General features: G+C 41.7%; 1 protein-coding gene across 2 annotated transcripts; it reads right to left on the bottom strand.

Moving 5' to 3' along the window:
- Positions 1-6,692: 6,692 nt before the first annotated feature.
- Ptges3l (prostaglandin E synthase 3 like) lies at positions 6,693-12,495 on the bottom strand. Of its 2 annotated transcripts, XM_034635203.2 has the most exons (7): positions 12,458-12,495; positions 12,009-12,122; positions 11,836-11,902; positions 11,638-11,736; positions 8,853-8,942; positions 7,894-7,947; positions 6,693-7,413 (listed from the first exon to the last, which is right to left on the bottom strand). In XM_034635203.2, the coding sequence occupies exons 1-7, from the start codon at positions 12,463-12,465 to the stop codon at positions 7,378-7,380; spliced, it is 468 nt and encodes a 155-aa protein (XP_034491094.1). In that variant the 5' UTR covers positions 12,466-12,495; the 3' UTR covers positions 6,693-7,377. The 2 variants fall into 2 exon arrangements, with proteins under 2 accessions (XP_034491094.1, XP_071459545.1); XM_071603444.1 differs by lacking the exon at positions 12,458-12,495 and having other exon boundaries at positions 12,009-12,367.
- Positions 12,496-12,862: the final 367 nt, after the last annotated feature.

The raw sequence follows: 12,862 nt of genomic DNA, 5'->3' as shown, positions 1-12,862 counted from the left end.
GGTACCTGTGTTTAATCCCTGGTATACGTATAGTGGAAGGCACATATGTTAATAATATGTTTAAATCAGCATATTCAGAATATTATTTCATCATGTAATAAGTAAAGTTAGTGAAATGTACAAAAATTTTAAAACCCGGTTGTGCACACTTAATCCATCTCAGTTCTGATTAACCACACTTCAAGAACCCTACGTGGCTAGTGTTATTGAATTGGACATCGCAAAGAGGTTAACACAAGTTCACAAGATGCAATCATGCCTTAAAACGTTAAGTGGTTTAAAAATTAAAATTATCTGTTTCCTAGATCAACTAAAGTTTAAAGACTCCAGCCGTTTCAGAATTTAGAACTTTTCAGATTTTTTACAAAAATGAAGAAGGTGCCCTGTATGTTATGAAATACCCTTCACTGGGGGTTCTGGGGCAACATATTGCAATCACACATTAACATTTATGCTGCAAAATAAGTACTCTTAAATGTAATAAACAGACTATAAAGAATCTCACTCCCTGCTGTCTGATCATCAAGTGACCTGCTTCCCTCTGCCACACTCTTTTGCCGTGATGTTCAGCTTCAACTTGAGCCCCGACAAATGGAGCCAGCTGCCTATGGACAGAGACCTTAGCACTGTGAGCCCCCAAATAAAGTTTTCCTCCACTAAACTTGTTCTTATAGGATCTTTTAATCATAGCAGTGAAAAAGCTGACTAAAACAGAAATTAGTACCAAGAGTGGGGTCATTCTTTGACTAACCTGACCATGTGGTTCAGAAGCTTTGGGAGCTTTTTGGAATTTGGGGGAGGAATTTTGAGATCTCCACTGACCTAACAGTTTAAAAGGGCAAGCTGGGGGTTGGGGTTGTGGCTCAGCAGTAGAACGCTTGCCTAGCACACGTGAGGCGCTGGGTTTGATTGTAAGCACTATATACAAATAAATAAATGAAATAAAGGTATGGTGTCCAACTGCTACTAAAAAAAGTATTAAAAAAAAAAAAAAGTGCAGTCTGGCCGAGTGTGGTGGCACATGCCTGTAATCCCAGCGGCTTGGGAGGCTGAGACAGAAGGATTGCAGGTTCAAAGCCAGCTTCAGCAACAGCGAGGCACTAAGCAACTCAGTAAGACCCTGTCTCTAAATAAAATTCAAAATAGGGCTGGGGATGTGTTTCAGTGGTTGAGGTCCCTGAGTTTAATCCCCAGTATCCCCGCCACCAAATAAATAAATAAAAGTGCAAGCTGGGGGCTGGGGCTGTAGCTCAGTGGCAGAGCTCTTGCCTGGCATGTGTGAGGCAATGGGTTCGATCCTTAGCGCCACATATAAATAAAATAAAGCTATTCTGTCCATCTATAAGTATAATTTATTTGTTTTTTACAATTTGATAATCATATGACTGTATTATATAGTATATACACATTAATCTTGTATTACATATGTATGTCACAAGCATAGTTTGATATACATTATAATATATACTTTATTATAATATAGAATGTTATAATAAATGTGGGCCTAAAATAAATGTAGTTCATCATTGCATATTACATTTACCTAACAGGCCACTGGATACAAATATACCTTCATAATCAAGAAAACATAGTTTCCCATGTAGTTAACTATAACATTTTTCAGAAGTACTGGTATTTCAGTACCATTCAAAATGGGATGGTATTACTCACAATTTCCATGTACAGACATTTGACTTTGTTTATGCTTTTAAAACCCATGAGTGTGTAGAATTCAAAAGCTTGATCATTGGACTTAGATTCTGTATCTAAGAAACATTCGGTATTCAATTATGCTAACAATAAACTTTATGCAAATAAAATGCATATATTTTATTAATAATTATTAGGATTGGAAAGAATAATGAGCATTATGTCAGGTCAGATGAATTTCCACAAATAACATCTGGTCTTTGGTGTTAAGATGTGAATGCTTTATGATTAAGAAACTCATGGCAGCCAGTTAAAATATTTCTATCAGGTTTATTTCCATTTCTTCACCTAAGCGCTCCCACAAACTTAGATATTTGTAGTAGATGACATCTGTGGGAAGTAGGTTCAAACTGACAGGACTTTTTCAGACACTCTGCTGACTGCTGACTGTTGACTGCTCCAGACTTGGATTAACCCTATAGCATCTGGATCCATTTGCCTTTGTATTTGCTGACCACTCCTTTTTCTGATAATCTATATTAGAGAATTAGACAAATGTGGGAGGCCAACCTTACAGGTGACTGAGTTACACACCCCAGCTGGGTGCTGAGGCTCCCAGTCACAGAAATGGGTGTGTCTTGCTACAGCTCCATGGGTGAAGCTATGCTCACCTGTTCCTTTGTAATATAACCCCTTGCCCTGTTTAGGATAGAATCTTCCATGGAAGTGCCTTGTGTGTGTCCCCTCCTCTTACTGTGCCCTTGGGTGTGGCCTACCCAGGTGTCAGTCAACCTGCTGACAGTGGACATCATGAAGATAGACTCAGCCCCTGAAACCTGACCCCTTGCCTCATTTGAATAGCTTCTCCTCAATAAAAGGGGTCAGCGCGTGCTCTCTCTCTCTCTCTCTCTCTCTCTCTCTCTCTCTTTCTGCGGACCCTTAAGGTCAGAGGAGCCGTCACAGCGACCCCAAAGAAAAAGGTATTTGTGTCTCTTGTGTGGTTATTTCGTGCAGCCCAGTTAGCCCAGTTTAACTAGAGTGACCCCTGAGCCTTTTGGTCGCAAGAACAGAAACCCGGCAGACAAAAATACTTGACTTTCCCACACATTCACTTCCTATCATTAACTGAATTTTCAAAGTAGCAATTGAGACTTTTTCCATAGATCTCAAAGTAAATTGCAAAATTCTCCAGCTTTTAAGTCCCATTTCATTTTCATTCATTTTAATAGAGTGCAGCATGGAGTTCTTTAAAAAGAGGAAAGGGTATTGTGGAATCAAATAAGCATTCCATGGATGTTATGGGGGAAGTATACATTTTTAAAATATATATATATATATATTTTAAGTGCAAGCTAGAAATGCTTAAAAAGTGTTAGAAGTGGAGCTTAATGGCTGATTCTGGTGGGAGCTCAGAAAGCCAGAATGCCAATAGAACCATGAACAGTGATGACAGGGCTCAGGAAAATTCAGAGGAATAAATACTATTGGGAATTGACCTAGAGGCCATTCATGTTATATTCTAGCTGAGAAATTGTCTGCATTTTTCTATGTCCTGAGACTTTCTGTGAGGCTGATTTTAAAAGCAATACACTTCTTAATCTGGCAGAAGTTTCTAAACAGCATAGCATTCAGGTGGTGGCATGGATATTGCTGGTGGCTTTTAGTCAAACTTAATTAAAATTCAGGAGCAGAAAGACTTGGAAAAACTTGGACTCAAAGGTGGAGTAAAACTGGGGCTAAGGAAGTTGCAGTTGTTAAAGGGATTGCTGCCACTAAAGAAATGCTAAAAGCCTTTACCCAGAGGTTATCAGAAAGATGACCTGAGGACATCACAGGAATTGGCAAGATCATATCCATCTCAGATTCAAGGAAGTAAAAGTAAAATTCTTTTGAGAAGAGACCAGTGGGATACTCTTCTTACACAAGGGGCCTAGGAAGTTTTTTCAATGTGCTCAGTCACCCAGACACTCAGAGGCTGCTGCAGCCCTGGTTCCTAGAAGCTTTACTACTACTTTAGAGGGTGTCAGCCACAAGGTGCTGGTTCTGCAGGTCATGGAGGTCCACGGAGGTTTCCACCAAGATTTCAAAGGAAGGCATGGGAGGCCAGGCAAAGTACAGCAGGGTCAGAGTCCCTGCAAGCAACTCCTGAGAGGGCAAAGTATGAAGAGGAATATCAGGAGCCGCTCTGGAAATACATGCCCTTAAGTCCTGAGCAAGAGATACTTAACAATTATTGTGCCCCTCAATAACTTGGGCTTTACCTTTGCGCGAATAATGAGGCATGGCTCCAGGAGTAGATGTTACCTGGGGGGGTTGAGTTAGACTCACCTATTCCTTTGTAATCCTACCCATTGCCCTGTTTTTGGATAGAATGTTCTAAGAAACAGTATCCCCCAATTAAAGCCAACTCCAGAATGTGTGTTTGCGCTTTCTCTCTCCTCTTTCTCTCTCATCAGCTCCTCATGACTCCCACCCCCACCTCCACTCCGTGGGGGAGCCTGGGAAGCTGTTCTGAAACTTATAAAAAACTATTCCATGTCTGCGTGGTATTTTGTGTCATCCCAAATTCACTAACTGACTTTAGTTCAGTTACCTGCACTGGACGGGGGCAGCAGAGGAATCCAAAGCTGCAGTGGAGACCCCAAAATTAAGAAATGCCACTAACATAGGACGTCATCCTACGAAAGCTGCAGGAATTGAGCAAAGACAAGCCAACAGAAAGGCCCTTATGGCTACAACCAAGGATATGAGGCGGATCTATACAAGCCCTTTGGACAGAACATCACCATGCCATGGGCCCCAGAGGCCATATGTGGAGCTACAGGATTTGTTTGCCCAGCTGGATTTGGGTCTTGCTTTGGTGCCATCCCTTCTTTCTATGCCCCTATTTTTGTGAATGGAAATGTTTACTCTGTACCTTTGTATACTGGATACTTGTAAATTGCTTTTGATTTTTATAGGAGCTCACAATGCAAGCTTGCCCTGAATCTCAGAGGAGACTTTGGACTTGAACTTTTGGACAATCTTGGAACTGTTGAGAATATGAGGACTATTGGAAATGGACAAAGTGTATTTTGCATTGTGAAATGGTCATGAGCTTTTGGCAACCAGGAGCAGAATGTTATGGTCTGGATGTGAGGTGTCCCCCCAAATGAGAGTCTTAACCCAATCAGTGAATTAGTCCCCTGATGGGATTAACTGAGAGGAAACTGAAGGTGGTGGGTAGAGTGTGGCTAGAGAAGGTGATTCCTGGGAGTGTGCCTTTGGGGCATATATTTCATATGTGGAGTAGACACTCTGCTTGATCATCATGTGAGCTGCTTCCCTCCGCTAAACTCTCCCACCATGATGTTCAGCTTCCCTCAAGCCCCCAGGAATGGAGCTGACTGACAATGGATTGAGACCTCTGAAATCATGAGCCCTTAAATAAACTTTTCCTCAAGTTATTCTTGATGGGTCTTTTAGGCACAGCAGTGAAAAGGCTGACTAAAATAGGGCTGAAGATGTACTTCAGTTGTAGAGTGCCCCTGGGTTCAATCCCCAATATACCTCCCTCTCTCTCTCTCTCTCTCACACACACTCACACACACACACACACACACACGCACACACACACACACACACAAAGATGGGAAAAAGAAAAATAAACAAAACTGTTAACAGCGGTTAAGTGGTTACCCCATAAGGGAAGATGCACAAGTTTTTTCTTTAAATTTTATCTCTATTTTATGTTTTATTTTTATCAATTTATTTATTTATTTATTTATATTGAGGATTAATCTCAGGGGCACTTAACCATTGAGCCCTTTTTTATTTTTTGAGATAGGGTCTAGCTAAACTGCTGAGGCTGGCCTAGAGCTTGTGATCCTCCTGCCTCAGCGTCCCAAGTCACTGGGATCACAGGTATGCATACCACTATGCTCAGCTTCTACACAATTTCATTTTTTTAAACTATGTCCATATATATTGCTTATATAAGTTTTAAAGCTTACTTTTTAAAATTTTTTTTAGTTGTCAATGGATCTTTATCTAATTAATTTATTTATATGTGGTGCTGAGAATTGAACCCAGTGCCCCTCACACACGCTAGGCAAGTGCTCCACCACTGAGACATGACCTCAGCCCGTGAAACTTACTTTTAAAAACAAATCTTAATACTTTACTATGACTTCAGGGCCAAATGTCATGGTCTACATCTGTAATCCCAGCAATTTGGGAGGTTAAGGCAGGAGGATTGCAAGTCCAAAGCCAGCCTCAAAAACTTAGTGAGACCCTAAGTAACTTAGCAAGACCCTGTAGCAAAATTACAAATAAAAAGAACTGGGGATATGGCTCAGCAGTTAAGTGACCCTGGGTTCAATCCCCAGTACAAATAAACTTAAACTATGACTTCAAAGAGCAAGGTCTATGGATATTACATTTGTTTTAAGTCACAGTCATTGAACACATTTGGCACTCAAAAGATATTTATGAATGGTGTGTGAGGTTGTAGCTCAGTGATAGCACACTTGCTTAGCAAGTGGGGTTTGATTCTCAGCACCATATATAAATAAATAAAATAAAGGTCCATCAACAACTAAAAAGAAATATTTTTTAAAAAAAGGTATTTATGGATGAATGAAGAACCTGTTAAATGGAAGAGTATACAGATATAGACATTAACTAGAGTAAAAATTAGTTTTGAAAATGTGAAAAGATTTATGGATGCAGGAAGCTGAGGTGGCTGGGTTTAGTTTATTTAGTTTGCTTGGGTTTTTCTTTTATTTTGTTTTGGTACTGGGGATTGAACCCAGGGGTATTTTACCACTGAGCTGTATCTCTAGCCCTTTTATTATTTTTTTTATTTTGAGGCAAGGTCTCATTAGATTGCTTAGGGTCTTGCTAAATTGCTAAAGCTGGCCTCAAATTTGCAATCCTCCTGCTTCAGCTTCCACTGGAATTATAGACCTGCACCCTGCTCTTGGCCTAAGGTGACACTCACACACACACACACACACACACACACACACACACACACTTGGTTCTAAGAAGGACCAAGCCCAGATACAGGCAAGAGGAAGTCCTTGGGTTGGTTATAAGCCTGTCCCTAATATCTTTTGTCTTCCAACCTCAGTGAGGACCAGAATCTCTGAGCCCTACCCTACATTCTTAAGAGAAACTCTGAAAGCAGAAGAGGCTTTCCACCAAGAGGAAGATGGAGAACCATCCTAGAGATTTATTATAATCTGTTTCCTCTTTGGCTCTTGCTCTATCACATATATGTAAATCTCAAATAACCAAGCATCCCAAACATAGATCTTATAAATAAATCAGTAAGAAGTTAGAAGCCCCCGGCCAACCCCGTCTACTCTTCCTCTATCCTGCTATCTTGATGAAGCACCAAAGTCAAGTGCACAGTAGGAAGACATAAAGTATGAAGAGGAACACTTAATAAAGAACTTTTATAGGGGCTGGGGATGTGGCTCAAGTGGTAGCGTGCTCGCCTGGCATGCGCAAGGCACTGGGTTCGATCCTCAACACCACATAAAAGTGAAGTGAAGATATTGTGTCCACCTAAAACTAAAAAATAAATATTTAGGGGGAAAAAAAAAAAAGAACTTCTAGGGAAGTTCGGAGATCTCAAAGGACCCTGGTGCACAGCCAAAGAGCTGACAAGGTCCAGAACACGACTCTTCAGAGCAACAGAAAGCAGTTATAATCTCCTCTCAGCTCTGCTGTCACAGAAAGTTAATTACTTGTTGCATCAGCACTGTCAGAATCATCCTGGGGAGAGAAAAAAAGACAAAGCACCTGTAGGCTCTACAAAAAATGAACATTTATGTTTATAAATGCTGCTCGCGGCTGCCTACTCTCCATGTTTCCTTTCTGTTACCTTCTAAAACATACTTCTTAGGAGGCTAATAATGAAGGATTAACTTTGGATAATAAAATAAACCCTGGCACTCAATAAACAGCACTCTATTATGCATCACTTAGTTCCAGAATTTCAATAATTCTACTAATCCTACAGCTGTAAAGATGCTCAACAAGACCAGATCTGCTCTAGGATGGTGAAGGAGGGAGGGAGATGGAAGGGAGGACGCTCTTGGTTTTCTAAAACTTGCAGAACATTTGTCAAATTCAAATTTGGTTAATATGCACTGAGAACTATTGTGTGCTAGAGACCGGGATAGAAACTTTCTAGTGTGTTATTTTTTAAGGCCTAAAAAGAAACTGAAGAGTGGCGGGAAAGGCATTACTTACATCCAGGTCATCCATGGCAGGTGGAGGTCTCTTGGTGCTGACCTTTTTCAAAAGCTAATGGGAAGAAAAAATAGTCCCAAGAGTCAAGGAGGGTGAGGGAAGGATAACCTGCATACTGATGGACTACAGAAGAATGGTTCCAGCCAGAGCCTGCCAGACAACTACTCCCATCTTCAAAACCTGTGACACATCACTGAAATTAACTGGAGCCTGTCAGGTAGTGCATGTCTATAATCCCAGCAGCTCAAGAGGCTGAGGCAGGAGTATCGTGAGTTCAAAGCCAGCCTTAGCAATGTAGTAAGGCCCTAAGCAATGCAGAGAGACCCTGTTTCTAAATAAAATAAAATATTAAAAAATAGCTGGGAATGTGGATCACTGGTTAAGTTCCCCTGGGTTCAATCCCCATACAAAAAAATTAAAAAAACAAAAGTTCATTGTAAAAAAAGTAAACTTAAATACACATAGTCTTTACCCTTACTAATCCAGATTCATATCCCACCCCCTTCTCAACAGTGCTAGGGATCAAACCCATGGCCTCACACAGTCTAGGCAAGCACTACCACTGAGCTACATCCTCAACCCATGATACACACTTTATACTGTTTGGTGTTAGCTTCCCATGAAATGTTCTGGCTCAGGAAGAAAAAAAAAACACAAAGAAAATAAAAGACAAGAATGTAAGTACTATGGGAAGCAATTTTGCTAAACTTGTTCAGAACACAGGCTACTCTATGAATAGTAATTGAATCTATATATAATTTCACACTAATGTTTATTCCTCTCATCCCTACTAAACACTGCATGAAATGTGTAAAGAGTAACAGCACCAATGAATAACCTACTAAGGATGCTTGACTATCCCTGCTTGGTCCTGATGACACTTCTCCAGAGAAATGTATGCAGAAAGACACAGAGAATGACCAAGATGGGCAAAACCCAGCAAGTGCTATATCTCTTACCTCTGCATAATGCTCCACGTGAGCCAGCTCTACCTCTTCATCCCCTTCCCAGTCTCTCCAGTTATCGAAGTCCACAGACAGCCACACTGGCTTCAAGAGGAAATACAGAGAGTCACAGCAGGAAGAGCAGCATCAGGAATGCATGAAAAGATTATCAGTATGTGCATAGAAGGGTAAGAAGGTCAATGCGGTATAGTATTCCCAACAGCATCCCTTCTGACCAACTCCCCTCCAGGCTGACATGTTGTCATTGGCATCCACAAATATTTACCAAAAATCTATTAGCTGCTGAGCACAATGCCAGAAATGAAGGATCTGTAAAAGCATAGAAGCCCTGCCCTTAGGGGGACAACACATCTGGAAAAATATCATAAAGCATCATAGGAGTTAGTCAATCAAGACAGACAAGTGGCATTCCCTGGAATCAGAGGTGACACTTTGAGGCCCATGTTCCAAAGTGTCCTCATTTATATAGGGAAGACATCATTCACACATTCATTTAACAATATTTATTGAACATACACTATGGGTCAGACTCTGAGTTTGGTACTGGGATTATAAAAATGTTCAACAGACTGTCTCAGCCATCAGGAAGAAAGTGAGGGAAAGACACATTAAAAAAAAAAATCCACAGACAGTCTTGCACACAGTGTGAAAAGTATGGTGGTAGGATGAAACAGGGGATACCATGGGAACCCAGAAAGAAGGTAGGGGAACCCATACTTCTTGGAATAGCAGGGCCTTTAAGGATATGCAGGGGTTAGGTAGGTGAAGGCAAGAATGGTGGTAGATTTTCAGGAAAAAGACATGGCTTGAGCAAAATTACAAAGGTGAGGAAAACCTAGTTTGTACAACAAACAAACAAACAAACAAAAAAACCACAGAAACAAAACACTGCAAATAGCTTGCTGTGTCTGGAATGTAAACATGGAGCCAGAAAGTATGGGATGGGATTCTTGCCTTGCTACAGTACTTGGAATTCAACCCAAAGGGCAGGAGTTACAGCTCAAATACCTAAAAAAAAAGGTCAGGGAGGTAATGAAAAAGAGTAACCTGAGGTGAAGTGTATACCCCATTTAAAGCTTCTGTTCAGCATTTGGGAATTTATATTAGCATAACCAGATTCTCCCAAATTGCAAAGAAGCTAATAATATGAATTTGTAGATAAAATATCTTACATTTTTAAATGCCAGCAAGCAATAAAAAATGTAAATGTAACCAATCAAAACAATTTTTATGCCAGGTAATGGTAGTGCACACCAGTGATTCCAGTTATTCAGGAAGCTGAGGCAGAAGGATCACAAGTTCAAGGCCAACCTGAGCAATTTAATGAGACTGTGTCTCAAAAATAAAAATAAAAAATTTTAAAAGGGTTAGAGATATAGCTCAGTAGAAGAGTATCTGCCTAGCATTCATGAGGCTCTGGGTTCAATCTCTAGTACTAAAGGAAAAAAAAAATTGACACTGTGAAAAATATTAAAATAAATGTGAAAAAAGTCAGATTCATCCAGCAGGTGGCCAATTTTCAAGCTTTGGGTTTTTTGTGGTTGTTGTGTTTTGGGTATTAGGGACTGAACCCAGGAGTGCTCTATCATTGTCCTAGATTAACATCCTTTTTATATTTTACTTTGAGGCAGGGTCTCACTAAATTGTCCAGGATGACCTTGAACTTGTGATCATTCTGCCTCAGCCTCCCAGTAGCTGGGATTAAAGGCATGCATCACCATGCCCAGCTGAACTTTCAATCTTAAGGGGAGAAGCCACTGGAGGGTCTTATATGGGAAAGTGTTAAGGTTAAGGTATGTTTTAGACAGTCTGCTTGGAGCAACATAGAGGATGGATTGTGGATGAGGCAAAAAATATGCAACAAACTTCCCCAAAGGGGCTGGGGTTGTAGCTCAGGGGTAGAATGCTTGCCTAGCACGTGTGAGGCACTGGGTTCCACCTTCAACACCACATCAAAATAAATAAAATATAGGTTTTGCATCCTTCTACAACTAATAATAATAATAATAGTAAAAACTTCCCAAAAAATACTGACGGAGGAGGTCTGAACCAGGAGGAAGTAATAATTTCAAAAATATTTAGGAGGTCAGCCAGGTATAGTGGTGACTGAGGCAGGAGTATCACAAGTTAGAGACCAGCCTCAGCAATTTAGTAAGACCCTATCTCAAAATAATAAATAAAGACTGTCTTTCCCTCTGGAGATAGCCTGCATTCTCCCTTGAATGTGTATTCCTTGCTTTACACCCAAGGCGTCTCTCTTGAGATTGTCCCCATTCTTCCTTTAATATATGTTTACTTTCCTAAATAAACCTCCATCTTTGTTTTGGTTTTTTGTTTGTTTTTTGGTACCGGGAGTTAAACTCGGGGTACTCAACCACTGAGCCACATCCCCGGCCTTATTTTTGTATTTTATTTAGAGACAGGGTCTCACTGAGTTGCTTAGCGCCTCACCATTGCTGAGGCTGGCTTTGAATTTGCTATTCTCCCGTCTCAGCCTCTCCAGCCGCTGGGATTACAGGAATGTGCCACCGCGCGAGGCTCCATCTATGTTTTAAAAAATTAAATAAATAAAAATAAAAAGGGCTGGGGATGTAGTTCAGTGAGAGAGCACTCTGGGTTCAGTTCCTAGTACTGGGGATGTGGGTGAGGGAGGGCAGTATATTGAGTAGGAAGCAGGGCCTGATGAGTCATTGAATATTAACTGGAAAGGAAGCAAGGGCAATCCCAGAGGATGAACATAAACAGAGAGCACACAAGGAGCAAGCCACTCCCCACACACCTTGATATCTTCCTTGGTGAGCCGGGGCCAGGCCACCTTCTCCTTCCATTTCCTCACAAAGCAAGTAATAGAGCGGCCGGACCTCTTATCCTGGGAATCCTGCCAGATAGAAAGCCTCATTCTTAGGGTCTGAGTTTTCATATGAATCTCCTGGGCACCTTTTCCATCCAAACCTTACTTGACGCACCCCACCCTCACCTTGGAGTTCACTTTGGCGTAGAACTCAATCTCGTTGTACAACTCCACTCCATCACCATTCCTGCAGCTACGGAAATAATGAAATTGAGATGTGGGAGCCTGGGGGTGGGGGTGCGGATTAGGAAAACAGAAGTTCCTGGGAAGCGAGCCCCTTCATAGAGGAGGGCCATTACCTGAACACAATGCGATGATCCTCAATGAGCACATGGACATCCGTGCTGTCCTCAACACAAAATTCCATAAACACATACTTGGGCCTGTCATACCACAGGGTCCGGGCATGCTGCCTGAGAGGAGTGTGGTGGGGCTTCATAAGTGTGGGGAAGGGAATATAGGGCAGTTGGGTAAGATGAGGGAGGGGACCTTAAAGGAACGTTCGGTGCCGCAGTTCTGTTAAAGTGGAGCAATACAAGACAGAGGGGGAGGAAGGGAGTGACGGGAGTGCGTAGATGTGGTGAGGGTGAACCTAGGTCGAATCAAAACTCACCCTACAAGTTACAGAGTTCTGGGGTCTTGGGCTCCCATGGGCCTCACTGAACTTGGGGTGCGCACTAGACTGGAAGGGAATCTCCAGGGAAAAGGGCGGAGGGAAAGGGGCAGTACCAAGGCCGGAAACACTTACCGTGCCATGGCTGCTCCACCTGCCCAGTGGCATTTGGAGTCCCAGGCAAAAGCCTCTATCTTTAGATACTGGGGACGCCCCCAGCAGCTGCCTCTCCTTATATGGTCGAGGGAAGGGTTGAGAGGGTGGGGAATGTGGCTCCACTGCCTAGAGATCTGCACTCTGGAGGGATTCTGGGAGAGTTTAAAACCTGTAGACTTTAACCTCTCAAAATCTACAGAAATGTACAGATGAGGAATAAACTGTGCACCCGCTTAAACCAGGAAAGGGCCATCCTAGACTCTGTACACAGGGAATGGCGTGTGCTAGGCTTCATTTACCTGTTTCTCCAACTTTTAGTACTCTCTGCCTAATTCAGAATAGGCGCTCAGGAGAAAATTATTGGCTCGAAAGAAGTTCCTGAGG

The sequence above is a fragment of the Marmota flaviventris genome, chromosome 17, assembly GCF_047511675.1.
Source record: "Marmota flaviventris isolate mMarFla1 chromosome 17, mMarFla1.hap1, whole genome shotgun sequence".
Lineage (NCBI taxonomy): Eukaryota > Metazoa > Chordata > Mammalia > Rodentia > Sciuridae > Marmota > Marmota flaviventris.
This window is presented reverse-complemented; position numbering and strand designations above follow the sequence as displayed.